General features: G+C 40.6%; 2 protein-coding genes across 2 annotated transcripts in view; both read left to right on the top strand.

Moving 5' to 3' along the window:
* Positions 1–15,750, top strand: part of serinc5 (serine incorporator 5) — a 28,308-nt gene that overhangs the window by 220 nt on the left and 12,338 nt on the right. The window contains exon 2 of the mRNA XM_052068834.1: positions 14,033–14,076. Within this exon, the coding sequence (XP_051924794.1) occupies positions 14,050–14,076 (27 nt within the window). The 5' untranslated portion in view covers positions 14,033–14,049. The remainder of the gene's footprint in view (positions 1–14,032; positions 14,077–15,750) is intronic.
* cdk7 (cyclin-dependent kinase 7) lies at positions 6,084–12,859 on the top strand. The gene is made up of 12 exons (XM_052068835.1): positions 6,084–6,239; positions 7,690–7,749; positions 7,830–7,863; positions 7,951–8,018; positions 8,102–8,170; positions 9,000–9,110; positions 9,703–9,821; positions 10,924–11,023; positions 11,100–11,186; positions 11,265–11,414; positions 11,522–11,660; positions 12,242–12,859. Exons 1-12 carry the CDS (start codon positions 6,174–6,176, stop codon positions 12,265–12,267), a joined length of 1,029 nt encoding a protein of 342 aa, XP_051924795.1. The 5' UTR covers positions 6,084–6,173; the 3' UTR covers positions 12,268–12,859.

Raw genomic sequence — 15,750 nt, 5'->3', positions numbered from 1 at the left:
TCAAGTTGAATTGATGTAAAAAGTGACTATTCTTTCATAAGGTATATGTTGGATTGACTCGAATTGGCATGGGTGGTGCTCAGCAAGTGTTGTCCAGGAGTGTGACATCAAAGTCCAAAAAGAAACTTGATCAAAACCGGGGTAAAAATGATACATGCTTTAAATCAAACCTCCTGCAGTGTGCCATGAATAAATAAGGATAGTTCACTCAGCCTTTTGTCGAAAGAGACTTTTTAAATGAATTATATTTACTCTTGAACAGCTTCACTACCTTCATATAAAGATTTCTGAAAAACTGTTACAAATGGCCGGCGTACAGCGGAACTGTCCCAGAGGTTAAGACAATGTTGCAGAGGTGTGACGACCCGGGCAGCCCCACAACATGCAGAGCCTTGAGGAACTTGGCGGATCTCATCCTCCCTCAAGGCCTTGCAAACAAGGAGCTTTTTAACCACACCAGTGACTTCAACCTCAGAGATCGGAGAGCCCACCTCAGAGTCCCTCGAATTTTCTTTCTCCAAGGAAGGCGTGTCAGTGGAATTGAGGAGGTCTTCCATGTCTTCTCCCCACTGACTCAGAACGTCCCGAGTTGAGGTTAGTAGCGCTCCATCTTCACTATACACAGTGTTAATAGTGCACTGCTTCACCATCCTGTAAATTCTGGATGACCAGAATTTCCTCAAAGCTGTTCATAAGTCGGCTCCCATGGCCTCACTGAAGTCGTCCCATGCCCAAGTTTTTGGCTCAGAGAAGCTGTGTTCCACTTGACCAACCGGTAACAGTCGCCTGCCTCTGGGGTCTCACAGGCCAATAAGGCTGGATAGGACTCCTTCTTCAGCTTTTACTGCCAGTGTCCTAATCAGAACACCCCTCACGAAAGTGCATTCACTAAAGTACAGGCGCACACACACACACACACACAGACACACACACACACACAGGGAGAGAGCAAGATCCTGCAAGGCTTTGCTTTCTATTTGGCTCGAAGGCAGAAATCCCTCTAATGAGAGTGCTAACCATGTCTGACAGGAGGTACCGACCAGAACCAAAAAAGGCAATGCAGGTGGTAACCAAGACAACAGTAAACACCACTTTAAATACTTCAAACTGTGGGCTCCATGCTGTCTCTGTCAATCTGAAGAGATGACACTGCTCCCATCCTCCCACTACTCATGAGGACATTATCATAATTTTGTTGTCTCTCAATAAGCCAAGCAATCAAATCTTCATCTTGAAGTCCTGCACAAGCGAGTGTGCTGAGGCTCACATACCAGACAAAGAAGATGGCGAACAAAACCTGTCTTCTTATTTATTCAAACTGACAACTGACATCCTACAATGTTGGAAGCCTTACGTTGGTCGTACACAAAAGACAGCAAATTTCTCCGTGACTGTCCCGCTTCCTTTCCCTCTTCTGCCTATAGAGAAGTGGCTTCAAGTTGTCTTGAGCCTGTAATCATTGCTCCCGGTATATTGCTTGTCTTCACTGGGAACCTTCTAATATGATAAGTTACAAATAATTTATTCATTGTACACCATGTAGAGTATCTATCTACATTGCATCCTACATGTGTACTGACACCATATGTGGCTTCGTACTGCATATTGTGGTTCCCCAATCTACCGTGTCTCAAGTGAGTGATGTTGCCCACTTGAAAAAACTTAGCGCCTCTCCTGCGATTGACGTCTCCATCAAATAGACGGCTGGTATGTCTGAAGTTCATTAAACAAACCATATCCGTGACCACACATTTAGGTCACGGATATTTGTTAATGCAGCCTAATACAAAGGCTGCATTCACAAATGTGCATTTACAAAGATGGCCAGTTTTGATTGACACTGTCAGAGAGGTTTTTGGTCTATCATTGTGGCTGTTTGTAGAGGTGTAGACAGCAAAAGTAAAGTGTTATATATTATTGTTCTTTGCCCCACGTGTTTAGTTAACAGATTGTCGCAATGGATCTCAGCACACAGCTAAAATACTGGATTACATTACACATGTGTACCTTAATTTTTTGTCAATCCTCACTCAATGCCGCATATATTTTGGACCCCCCTGTGCCTACTTTGCTTCTGTCAAAACACACTTCTGTGCTCCATGTCAATATTGTCAGTGCACAACTAGCTTACCACATTTAAATGAAACGATTGCCACTTTGACTGACAATGACTGAAGATTGTGATCATTCCCTGAGCGGGGCAAACCTCCCTCTCTCAGATCTCTGCGAAATTACCAACCCACCTCCAATGCAGAGCTGCTGTCGGGAGTGTTCCTAAAACATTCGTTTATGTGAATATTATTGCAATAGATTACATATTTTAGGCTTCAGCATTATGTTATATTTTTCATATTTTGTTAAACTTGATCATCAACCGTCGGCGAGTAATAAAAAAAACACTGATAATAATTCAACGACCGATATTAATATTCCATAACATGAAATGACAACAGTTAGGCTGTAATCAGCCTATTACATTCTCAGGAAACAGATTCGGTTTGTTCTTAGCATGTGCGAACCTTCACACCTCCTATATCCAGCCTTAAACATCCTGTTTCATGATAACTGCAAGCGGCCAGAAGCAGCTGCAATGGGAGCGCATCTACTTTGAGAAACACACACAGCAGGTGTATGGCAAACACAGTACCGGCTGTGATTGCACTGACTTATTTCGTCATCGTTGACATATTTAGTCCAAGCTTGAAAGCTCTTTTGAAAAGGTCGCTGTCAATATGACAACTTAATGTGCGGCAAGTGCACAGCAGATTGTGTGTGATGAATGAAAACAAGCCAACGGAAAGAAAAGATATTCTCTATCACAGAAGCTTGAAAAATCCATTCTTCCATCCTTTTACACAGGGTAATTGCAGTATGTATTGTACCTTCTTCCATCCAGTGGATGAAGATTTCGTTGTTTTCCCTGTCACTATACAGTATGTCGCTGGCATCGCGAGGTGAACATTATTTGCTGTAAATAATTTCAGCACATCAGTCAGACACATAATAACCATGAGCACCAATCTAAGAGCTACACAACAAATTAATAATGATGCTCAGTTTTGCTCAATCAGAACTAATATTCTGGCATGACCGGAAAACACATCAAACCATAGTTTAACTAACATGTTTTAGGGGAAAACAAGCAGCTCAATTGATGCAATAAAAATTTTAATTTTGGAAAATAATTCCTGATTATTTTATAATGTATTATTTTTAGTTACTCTATTACTTAATGTATTGTGTGATATGTAATGATTTAATTAAATGAATTTGCACATGTAAACTTTGTATTAATATTGGTAAAATAATTCAAGTGGATTTTTAAATTGCATTATTTCAATTAATATAGTCATATACCAATTCATTCATCCATCCATTTTCTAATCTGCTTTATCCTCCCAATGAGCTGTCTTCGGGCTGTAAGCAGGGCATATCCTGGTTGCCAGCCAATCCCAATTCTGAATTTAATTTAAAAAATATCAAACGGATGATTCAGAATTTAATTTAAAAAATACGAAACAGATGTGTAATTTTTTTTTATTGACAAATTATTAAATGACAATGTATTTTTCAAAATAAAATTAATCCATTCCATTTACAAGTCCAATTTCAGGGAAAAGACAGTTATATTATTGTAAGAAATATTAGAACACTCCAGTGGCGTGCAAAAGCACAGAGGTTTCCCGGGCCGACAGGATGATTCTGAGTCACAGAAAAATAAGTTGTCTACATGGTTTTCCTAATGTCATGCTCCTCAATTCCAGCAGGATGCTTCTTCAAGCTGCCCCTTCATCTACGATCTGAGCATTGCCCACAAGATTTTTCATCAACAGGGGGTGTTGTGGATGTCCAAACTCAGTTGTGTAAGTTACCCCAGTACTGTATTACAATAACAAGCAGCTAGGATAAACAAAGACATGACCTAAGACTTTGTCACGGTACTATTGTCCAGTAGTACCCCCCCAATGGGAGCTGTGCAATTTGCAGAGTCACTGAGCAGAGATAAAGTGATCAGTGGTGCGATACTTTACCACTAGGACGGTTACGCAGTTAGTGCAGATAATCGTTGCACCATTTTTTAAGTGGCCACGAGCAGTAATTGTAGTACAACTTTAGTTGTCCAATTCTGCAGAAAGTTCCTGAGTACTTTAAATAAAGTGTCTCATGTCGTGGAACAACAATTGTTCAAGTATGTCGAGAACTGGAGCTACAATGATCAGTGCGGTAATACTCCGATAAGTTTTGTGACTTTTTTGTTTGCTTGTTTTGGTGGTGTGCTGTGACATTTTTTGTCATGTTTTTTTTTTTTGTGTAAAACATGCACATTGCCGCAATAAACACTGGGAAACACTGCCTTAGATAAAGATGATCTAAGATGATCATATCTTTTGTGTATGTGTGTGTGTGTTGTGGCCACATTGTACACATTGTCAACAGTACCCCATGTGAACATTCTCAGCCTCCCTGAAACAGGATGTGGTGCGACAGCAAGTACTCGCTCAACAACACCCACTTCCTATGAGTTTGATAAACAGCCTTGTGGTTTCACCCCCTCTGCCCGGTGTGCATGATGTACACACACACACACACACACACACACACACACACACACACTCGCACACACACAGACCATCTCAGCTGCATTACCATCTGCTAAAGTGACACATAACTAGAGTGAGGTAGTGTGCATAACGTTACCATTTCCATCATGAGATTTACTGTGACAAACTATATAAACGCCAGCACAAGCACTTACGCCTCGATAACTCAACTGCCTCTCCTCACATGCATAGCATTCACAGAGAAAGACATGAGAGGCAGGAACATAAGAACACGCTCAAATCATCGCTGAATTAGACATGGGTATCAACATGTCACATTTGTTTTAAGAGTCAGTGATCTAAGCGTTTTGGAGTTATGTCTACCACTGGACAGTTATGATCCATATTAAGGCCCGCCTAAAGTGTCTCTAGAGGTTGATAATAGGATGCCAGGGAAGGCTGCTGCAAAAGTCTGAAGAAGAAATGCTTGCATGAGCACATACGGTGCTGTCAGTCATGTCTGTGAGCTGTCAGCATGCGCACAGAATACGCGTGCATCTGAGAGGAGACTGAGGGGTGTATTAGGCCGCTTATTCTTCACACTTCTCTTGTCAACTGTAACATGAAAATGAAAGCTGTGTGTGTGTGAGAGAGTGTGTGTGTGTGTGCGTGCGCGCGCGCGCGTTTGCGTGTGTGTGTGTGTGTGTGTGTGTGTGTGTGTGTGTGTGTGTGTGTGTGTGTGTGTGTGTGTGTGTGTCAGAGAAAAAGAGAGAAAGAAGCAGGGAGGGTCATAAGAGAGTAACCATGCCTAATCCTGTGGGATGTGAGGGCATCTACTGTGTATGGAGATGGGATGTAGAGATGTGTTCAGCGGTGCATGGATCACAAAAGCTCCCTCACTGACAGAAGATACTCCCAGGAGAGCGATGTCAAGCTGCTAAAGGAAAATACATTTATGAATTTTCTTTTTGCCAAAATGGGCAGAACAATATTAGCCACACAGCTGATACATTATTTGCAACTAGTGAAAATTATATTCCTTCACTGAGATAATTTTTCCATTTCACTTGAGTTGCTGCTTTGCTTCAAACAGAGAGCTGTTCTAATATTTTTGAAAACACTTGCTACATAAGAGGGGGAAAATAGAAAACATTTGGATTGTCCATCTGGACATACATGTCTATTTTACAGTGTGTACTGCTGATAAACGAGATTCCAAAAGATTGACCACAAGAGTGAGATGCATTTTCAATTATATCTTACATTACTACTTCTACTAATGATAATTATAATTATTATCATTCATTCGGGTTATTATGATAATAATCATAATTATAATTATTATAGACAGTAAGGTACAATAGTAGTTGTCAGGGTCAGTGTTTGTTTGTGTGTGTGTGTGTGTGTGTGTGTGTGTGTGTGTGTTGGGGGGGAGGGTCTTCAGTAACTAGTCATTTATACTGTAAAACACGGTTGCAATTACGTCACTTGAACGCGCTGACACGTCAAGCCAGTAGATGTCGGTGCTGCACCAAATAAGTGGTGGTTTTCTTAAATCCGGAAACACTGCTTCTGGACCTTTAACAGGGCGGAAGTTGACACTCATGGAACCATTGTTAACATTTTACCGCTATGGCGTTTGACGTAAAATCCAGGGCGAAGCGATACGAAAAGTTGGATTTCCTCGGAGAGGGCCAGGTGAGAGGTCTTGATATGTGTCTGTAGTTTTTTTTCACTCTCAAAGTCTGTTTCTGTTCCAGGCTCTGGCTTTCTGCTTGCTTGGAGTAAAGCTAGCAGCATGCTAGCAAGCCGGTTGTTAATGTCAACAAAGCATCTGCGGTGCACAGTGGTACTCATTGATGATCAACATTTCTCTCAACACCAGTGTGTTTGGAGTTACGTGAATGGGGCTCAATGCTCATTTTGTGTCGAAATGATGTATAGTTATCGCTTTATTCGTGATTACATGATAGTATTACCATTTCTTCTCACTCAGTCAAAACTCACATGTTCGGTTTACACTGGACGGCGAGCTATTTTTTCCTCACGACTCTCTTATTGTTTCCGAAATAAACCTACAATCAATAATTTCTCGTGGACCAAACCACATGCCATATTTTTTGGGCTCTGGCACGGGGATGTGACGTAGCCCTTGCCCGAACGTATCACTTCGTCTAATCAGATTATGAATTGCTATGAAAAGCCGTACAGCTCTCCTCCATTATTCGCCGGGGTTGGGACCCGGCCGGCTGGTGAATAGCGAAAATCCGCGTACACACACTGAAATGCATTCAATTCAAGTCAAGCTTTATTGTCAAATATGCTCTACGTGCAACATACAGCATAGATTAAATTACTTTCCTCTCTCAACTTTCCCAATTCGCAAATGCCCTCAGTGTGGGACAAATAAAGGTTATATTATCTTACCGCAGTGCAAACACGCAGTGCATTGAAACACACACTGCTAAAACTAAGGGCATCAACTGAACTGCATAAAATACATAAAGATAAAAATATATACATATGAATAAATAAAACAATTAATAGCAAACAACAGACAACCAAGGGCACTTGTGATTATTGTGGGTTAAAGTTGTGGTGAATTGTTTGAGTGCAATGTCCAATTTTTTTCCCAAATTCCCCCAAAACCTTCAATCTTAAAAAAAAACACGGGTAAGCATTTATGATACGTTTTCTATTTAAAAATGGAATGGTGAGGAAAAAAATAAGAAATTATGAAAATAAATCAGCAATTATGCAAATAAGTGTTGATTGTACAGTCGTAAGAACAGCTATAGCTGTCCATTTCCTCGTTTGGCAATAATGTAATTTTATGTTCTTGTTATGTTTTTTATTAATTTGTGCTTGGGTATCACTGCTGTGATACGTTAATCAATTGTGGAGGGAGGGCAGAATTAGGGTTGTATTACGGTAGTTCCGCGGATCCTTCCTGTTTTGTTTTTTGACTACTCTCAAGGTGCTCTTGAGCAAGGTACCATATGGAATCTCACCTTTTATGCCGACATGACTGTGATCTGGTTCTTCCATTTTTGGTGTACAATGCAAAATTTTACCTTGAGTGATTATGAGTGTAAGAAATTGCCTTCAGTATTATGAAACTAATTCATTATTCGTCTCTGTTCCCTAGTTTGCCACAGTGTACAAAGCCAGAGACAAAACAACTGACACAATAGTCGCCATTAAAAAGGTAAAGGTTTGCAAGCTCGCATTGTCAAGCACTTTGGGCTGTTCAGCTTCGTGTATTGTAAATGTTTATTTTCCTCCCAGATTAAAGTTGGCCATAGAACTGAAGCAAAAGATGGTATGTTTTGACTCATTTGGCAGACTGCGTACAATATGTATAACAAAGCAACTCTGTAAAGATATCTATCCTTATTTATGTCTATAGGTATCAACAGAACTGCCCTCCGAGAGATCAAACTACTGCAAGAGCTCCATCATCCAAATATTATTGGGGTGGATACATATTTATTTGTATTACTGTTGTGTTTCCACATGTTAAATACAGACTTGGAGAGCTATACAACTTTGTGTTTTAGTTGCTGGATGCATTTGGACACAAATCAAACATCAGTCTGGTGTTTGATTTCATGGAAACTGATCTGGAGGTAAAACTTTGGCTATCCTTTCATGAAATATGCTTTAATACATCACATCTGGATGCTATAACTCATCCATCAAATTTGAATCTGTCTGTAATGTTAATGTAACTGTTAATATGTCTCCTTGTTAAAATCACCATTCTCTTCAACCTGCCATTTATAATTCTGCCCATGATATCATTTATCAAAACCAAACATTAACTTTTGACCTCCCCAAATTTACTTTCATTATTGGTTTCATTTTATTAGTTACTTTTCTATTTATGTATTAAATTATTTTGACTGAAACCTCAGCTTCCGATGCTGCAAGTCAGAGATAACGTGAGAGCTTTTGAGAGAGTGTGCATACGTGATTGACAGACAAGACAACGTAATAAGAAAAGCAGTGCGACCATGAATGTAGCTAAGATGTTTTTTCCCCCCTCTAAGTTTAGCATACTCTGCCCCTGCCACGCTACTCATAAATCATTACCGAGATTCCAGTGCTGTTAAAAAAATCAATAGCTTTCCACTTTTAATGTTAACAGTCAATTGGGGCCATTAGCAGCTTGAATGAAATATGATGCTGTACTCAAGGCCGGTGCTAAAAGCTTATTCTTACGCATTTGAAAGATAGAGGATTGCATTCCTTGCCTGTAGGTAACCACACTGTAGGTGGAACGCACAGCACTTCAAAGTAAGATCTGGTATCTGAATCCAGCGGTTGTTTTGACATCATCCTCTATTCTAGATTGTAAATCATTTCAGCTATGTGGCTTCTTTTACCTTATGATCTGTTTTCCTTTCCCTCTTTTTTACTTTTTTTTCTTGGGGGGGCGGGGGGGGGGGGATAAAGGTGATCATCAAGGACACCAGCCTTGTCCTGACTCCAGCCCACATCAAAGCCTACATCCTCATGACTCTACAGGGTTTAGAGTACATGCATCAACATTGGGTCCTACACCGGGTAACGACAAAATACAGTATACCATGTATGCACATGTAAACAGATTTATGTTTGTAATGCAGGCGGCCCGGTAGTCCAGTGGTTAGCAGGTCGGCTTCACAGTGCAGGGGTACCGGGTTCGATTCCAGCTCTGGCCTCCCTGTGTGGAGTTTGCATGTTCTCCCCGGGCATGCGTGGGTTTTCTCCGGGTGCTCCGGTTTCCTCCCACATTCCAAAAACATGCGTGGCAGGCTGATTGAACGCTCTAAATTGTCCCTACGTGTGAGTGTGAGTGTGAGTGCGAATGGTTGTTCGTTTCTGTGTGCCCTGCGATTGGCTGGCAACCGATTCAGGGTGTCCCCCGCCTACTGCCCGGAGACAGCTGGGATAGGCTCCAGCACCCCCCGCGACCCTAGTGAGGATCAAGCGGCTCGGAAGATGAATGAATGAATGAATGAATGTTTGTAATGCCGGTCCAACGGAAATTTGCAGATACCATCAAATGTTCTAATGCAAACAGGACCTCTACCTGGTTCTAGTCACAATGACAGTGTGTCAGGAAGGATCATAGTCATACAAACTCTACCTGACATTTGATGTGTTGAATTTTCAGGATTTGAAGCCCAATAATCTGCTGCTTGATGGTAATGGAGTGTTGAAGTTGGCTGATTTTGGTTTGGCCAAAGCCTTCGGCAGTCCCAACAGGGTCTACACTCATCAAGTTGTCACCAGGTCTGTTTTTTTTGTATGTTAACTAATGCGGACAGGGGCAAGAGGGAGAAGCCTGACAATTATAAAAACCCATGACTGTCAGGAAAAAGGAAATTGAATAACTACATAAATGCTTTCAGTTGGCAGCAGTTGTGTCCAAATTGATTTTTTAAAAACATGTATATTTAGCAGTATTGACAGATTGACAATTCACCAAAATCTTGTTTACGCTGCCCTGTATTTTTTATATTGTCAAATGTTTTTGGTTTGGAATGAATTATTCGTATCACTTTAACAGTACTTAATGGTCAGTTGAAGTAGATACAGAATGTACCGTATTTTCCGCACTATAAGGCACTTCAGAGTATATGGCGCACTTTCAATGAGTGGCCTATTTTTAAACTGTTTTCATATATAGGGCACACCGCATTATAAGGTGCATAGAATAGAAGCTACAATAATGGCTATGGTTGCATTATACATCCACTAGATAGAGTTGTACTAAAGGGAATACAATACAGCTTATGTAGCACTTTCACAAACGCTGCAGCAGTAACAAAGCGCTTTACAGAACATTTAAAATACTATGTCCAATAAATCTGAATATTTATCCATATATAAGGCGCACTGTCGTCTTTTGAGAAAATTGAATGTTTTTAGTTGCACCTCATAGTGCGGAAAATACGGTACCTTTTAAAAAATGGTAGAATATACAATTATAAATACCGGTGCATAAGTACAATATTCATAGTTCAACAAAGTTCCAAAGTCACTATAATAAGCAAAACCTGACATTCAGAATAAAAGTAATTCCCACCACTGTGTTTTCTCGCGCTTTCCCCAAGCAGTCATGTTAGGTTAATTGACTATAAATTGTCCTTGGGTCTGAATATATGTATGAGTGAGAGATTTGACTATATGTGCCCTACAGTATACCGTGCCTCTCCTCTGAGCTTTGATAGGCACCTACTTAGCCGCGACCTCATTGAGGATAAGAGGTATAGGAAATGGCTGGATGGATCACATTACATTGCTGAGGTGTACCTAATGAAGTGACTAAGGGTGTTCTACAGTTTTTTTAACTCTCAAATTTGTCAGTAAATTTTTTTTATATCTTTCCTAGGTGGTACCGCTCTCCCGAGCTCCTATTTGGTGCCCGAATGTATGGAGTAGGAGTTGACATGTGGGCGGTGGGATGCATCCTGGCAGAGTTACTCCTTCGTGTATCCAAATATTTTGACTATGGATGTAAAACAATTTGTCTTGGGCTAATGCTTTTCTGTGATCATTTTGTTTTAGATACCATTTCTTGTTGGCGACTCGGATCTTGACCAGCTGACCAAAATCTTTGAGGCTCTTGGTACGCCGACAGAAGAGACATGGCCGGTATGCATTTGTTTGCTTCATATCGTCCTTTTTTCCCCCTTCCATAATATCATTGTCTGTTTTTGTTTCACTTTACAGGGAGTAAGCAGTCTACCAGATTATATGCCTTTCAAAATATTTCCTGGCACGCCTCTTGAGCACATATTTAGTGCAGCTACCGATGACTTACTAGAGTTGCTTCATGGCCTTTTCACATATAACCCCTCAACTAGGACGACAGCCACACAGGTGATCTTAGTAACTGACTTGTCTTAAAAAAAAAATCAAGAACACATCTTTAGTTTGTGTGGTGCAATATTATTGTTTGACTCTCATGTTTATACTGTACATTTCAGGCTCTGAAAATGAAGTACTTCAGCAATCGACCTGGTCCCACACCTGGCCCTCAACTTCCTCGACCAAACTGTTCGGCTGAAGTTCTGCGAGAAAAGGAAACAGCCGGGCTGAAAAGAAAATTAGAAGGCCTGGAAACAAGTAATGAAAAGACCGATTCCTATCTGATATTTCTCACTATCACCCAACCGCTAATATGATTTGGCTTCAGTAAATTATATGAATAAAGATGAATTGTATAGCAAGAGAGTTAAGACTGTATATTTCACACCATCCCACAAACACCTAGGTCACATATAGTCAGTAACCTGAAAAACCCTTCCAGCAATGGCTATTTATACCAGGCATATAAATCGCTTCATTGAAAGTAGCAATTCCAAAGGGTGTTGGCTGCATGAATCTTTATACAGTGGAGACGAATGCACACATTTCTGCTGTTTAAGTGGATTGTGGGAGGGCATATTTTACTTTGGTGTTCATGGCCAGGTTCAAAGCGTTTCCTTCTCTTCTCTGCTCCTGTGGTTTGGAAAACATCTGGGTTTACTATTCCTTATGGTTGAAGCTGAAACTACATTACAGCGAGGGAAAATAAAGACGGATAGACTTTCTGGGTGTATAAAATGTTCATTACAAGTTTCTAGTGTGTATTGCTATTTACTGTAAAAGCAGATGTTATTTCTTAATGTACTTATTCTATGCATATTCTTGTCTTTGACTTTCAGCTTCCATGAAGAAGTTGATTTTCTAATCAGATGTGCATGGCGCAGGACTGATGTGGGCTGGAATGTCAAAGGTACTGCTCTATCCTGCAATCCAGGAAGGGATGGACAGTATAACCTGCGGTCAAGAAGCACTTCTGGGATCTCTGAACTACAGTCAGCAGCCTGCTGGGTTTGGGCTGTTTATCCATCTGTGACAGAAAAAGAGAAAGACCGCACTAGCCTGCCACGGATAAAAGTTTTGGTACCAAGCCATTACACCCACAAGAACCACTGAGTGATCAAAACATACATTAAAAAAACATCTATAAAGTCACTGATGTTGGATGAAAGGGCCACAGCTCACAATATCTGTAGTTCATCACAAAGGTGTTTGGGACAGTCAAGTTCAAGTGTACCATACCACTGTCGAGTCATGCCTTACGGTCCTTCCCCAAACGGTCACCACACAGTCGTAGGCACAAAATTATGTATATGTAACACAAGGAATTGATAGTCAGGGTGAATTAAGCAGTGTTGCCCGATTGGTTCATTCATCAGGAAGTGTGTCTGACTACTTTTGTCCATGTTTAGCTATGTATTGTTTTTTTGTACATAAAACCAATAAATGGTGCAAATGCATGAAGTGATTTCTCTGGACTTATTATGCATGAAATGAATGGTGAAAGTAAGATTAATACCTCAGGCCATGCAGTGCATTACTGATTTTATTATACTTGGTGGGAGTAAGGTCCTCACTAATATGCACGATAACCAATGTTTTCACAAATTTTCCATTCACCTGACACAGTGAGCAACATCAGTGATGCACAAAAAGGCCAAACCACTGTTATACCCGTCCAAAGCCAGAGGTCATAAATATGTTACAAAAAAAAATGCAAACCATTAATATGTCAAAATCGATCTTACCACTGATTAGAGACTTGTGACACGAATGAATCGGCCATAATTTGGAAGAATTGGTTGATCATTGATTGGTTCGTCAATCGTTTTTGGTTTGACTTGAAATCATGACAACTGCCTATGACAGTTGGCCTGGCCGCTGACAAATCAGGATTGACCGACTGGCTAAATTTAATGATGGTTGATATCCACAATTCAGTACTACATCAGGCTTTGCTCGTGTTTCCAACAATTCTTTTCAAAAACGTATAATATTGTTAAAAACAAAGCTCCGAATTTACTCGACATTGTCTTTAATTATCAGAATCCTTCAGTACAGTACACGACGTGCATTGTTGGAAGACTGGCCTGATGTGTGTTAGGGCTTCCAGGGGCTTCTTGACCTATGCGCTTTTGAGCAACTTTATTTGTGTATTTATTTTCCACTGGTTCGCGGAATTTAAAAAAATGAGACAAACTGACCCGCTGTGAATGTGCATCCTCAAATATGCGTAAAGGTTTTCAGGGCTACCAGACCCAAATGTACTGTGTTATTTTTCACACCCCACCCCCTTCAAAAATCAGATTTGCGCCCCTGCCTGAAACATGTTTACTGAATATGTTATTGTAAATTCATCATCTCGTCATCTCTTTTACTGAGAATCGTTGTCAATAAAGTACAGAAACGTTTGCGTTGTGTTCCCGTGATGTGCAGTGTCGACGATAGGGAAGTGAAAGGGTGTTTGTGGAGGAATGAGAGGAGGTACAGTAGTACAGTGTCGGTATAGTATTGGAGAGAAAAGGAGAGGAGAGGCGGGCGTGTGGGGAGCTCGAGGCTGCGCAGGAGGACAGACTAGTAGAGACTACACTCAGCGCTTGCATCGCGTTTGTTGGAGCTTTCATGTGTTTCTACGCCGCGTCTCCGTAGGATGTGCACTCCGTGTTGTATTTCGCAGGTGAGGACAAATGCTGTTTTACTGTCGTTTCAGGCTCTTCTTGGTGTTGTGTTACAAATACAGCACGAGTCTTGACACAAGCGGCGAGCGTCGCTTTGTGGTTTACGCCTGATGTTCCCATTCACAACGCTGAGGTTTGCCAATTCCCCTTTTCACGGTCAAAATTGACAGTTATTGTGAATACTTCATCTTGTGAAAAAAATCATAAATGTTGTCACTCATTGTTGACAGCGATTAATTGCGATACGGATGGACAACAAAGCAGCGGGGCTTAAGTGTGCTAGCTAAACATCAGTTAGCAGGGACTGCTTTTAAAAAACGTCGCCATTGGCCTGAACAGATGTTACATAGACAGATGAAATTGCTGAGTTTTTACGGCTCAGACTTGTCTTCACCGCGGTATTAGTCTAAAGATGATTTCACGTGGCTGGCATTTTTCGAATTGCTATTACTGTACTCCAGTTTTCACTTTTTCAGCCGCTCACATTTTTGCTGTCAGTCATGAACGCTCATTAAGTTGCCACTGTATTTTCTGGATCAGCAACTTTTGGAAACGCTTTGCTTAAAACGCCTGGCAGTGTTTGCTTTGTATGTTTTAAATTGTTGTCATCTTGAGTATATCTACTCAATCAGTGCCATTTCGAGTTTTAAAAGATGGTAAAATGTTGAATCAGATAACGTTGTGAACCCATAATAGTGTTATGTTTCACTTGCTCTTTAAACCAACAAAAGTGCTTTAAATGTACCGTTTTTAGCTTTTTCTGCATTTACCCATTGTATCGTGAGCATAAACGTAATTATGTGGAGGTGCCTTATATTTCTCTCTAATTACATGCATGTCCTGTAACATTTCTACTCCTTTGTACAATATTAGGCACTACAGTGAACCAGTGGATAGCATGTTTGTCTAATAGGCCAGAGGTTTTGTTTTCAAATCTCGGTTTCAGCCTTTCTGTGAAGAATTTCTGTTCTCGATTGGGGTTTTGTCTGGATACTATGGCATTCCCAAAACTGAACTAAATTTTATGTGGCGCGTTCACAACAGCTGCAGCTGTAACAAAGCGCAGAGCACGTGAAATAAAACATAACAAACAAAATCATAACATAACAATGCAAACAAACAAAATCTTATTCCCCATTTCTGTATGCGCTTTGGAGTTTTAAGTTATCCTTGTTGAAAGAAGAGCGATTCAAAATCTCCTTTCACCAGTGGAACAGAGATGTCCTGATCACAGCTTTCATGACTGTACTCTTATCTGCTACAAGCTAAGTTTTAAAGTAAACAAGTAACTGTGGTGTCCATTTGTGACTAACATGCAGTAAATACGGAAAGAAAAGTTCACTTCTCCAGTACCAATTAGAGCCTCTTCACTTAACTTTCAAATGCGGACTCCTCTCTACAACTCCTCCAGGCCCAATGTTGACAACGCTATGCGCTCCAACCATCCTTACTGTCACATAGAGTACAACAACACCGACATTTCCATGCACAATATGGGGCTGTTGCTAAAATAATTCCCATTTATGCCCCAAACAACAACTTCTCCATGTCAATAAAGCGGTAACTGCCGATTAGCGTCAACATTCCCCTCAATCGAAATGATGAAAAGGCAAGCATGTGCTGCCAAAATGGCGAAATCATCAACCACCAATATTCTCCTTTTGTGAAAGTCA

Source organism: Hippocampus zosterae, chromosome 6 (assembly GCF_025434085.1).
Source record: "Hippocampus zosterae strain Florida chromosome 6, ASM2543408v3, whole genome shotgun sequence".
NCBI lineage: Eukaryota > Metazoa > Chordata > Actinopteri > Syngnathiformes > Syngnathidae > Hippocampus > Hippocampus zosterae.
Note: the sequence above shows the minus strand (reverse complement) of the source record. Positions and strands in the feature narration are given on the sequence as shown.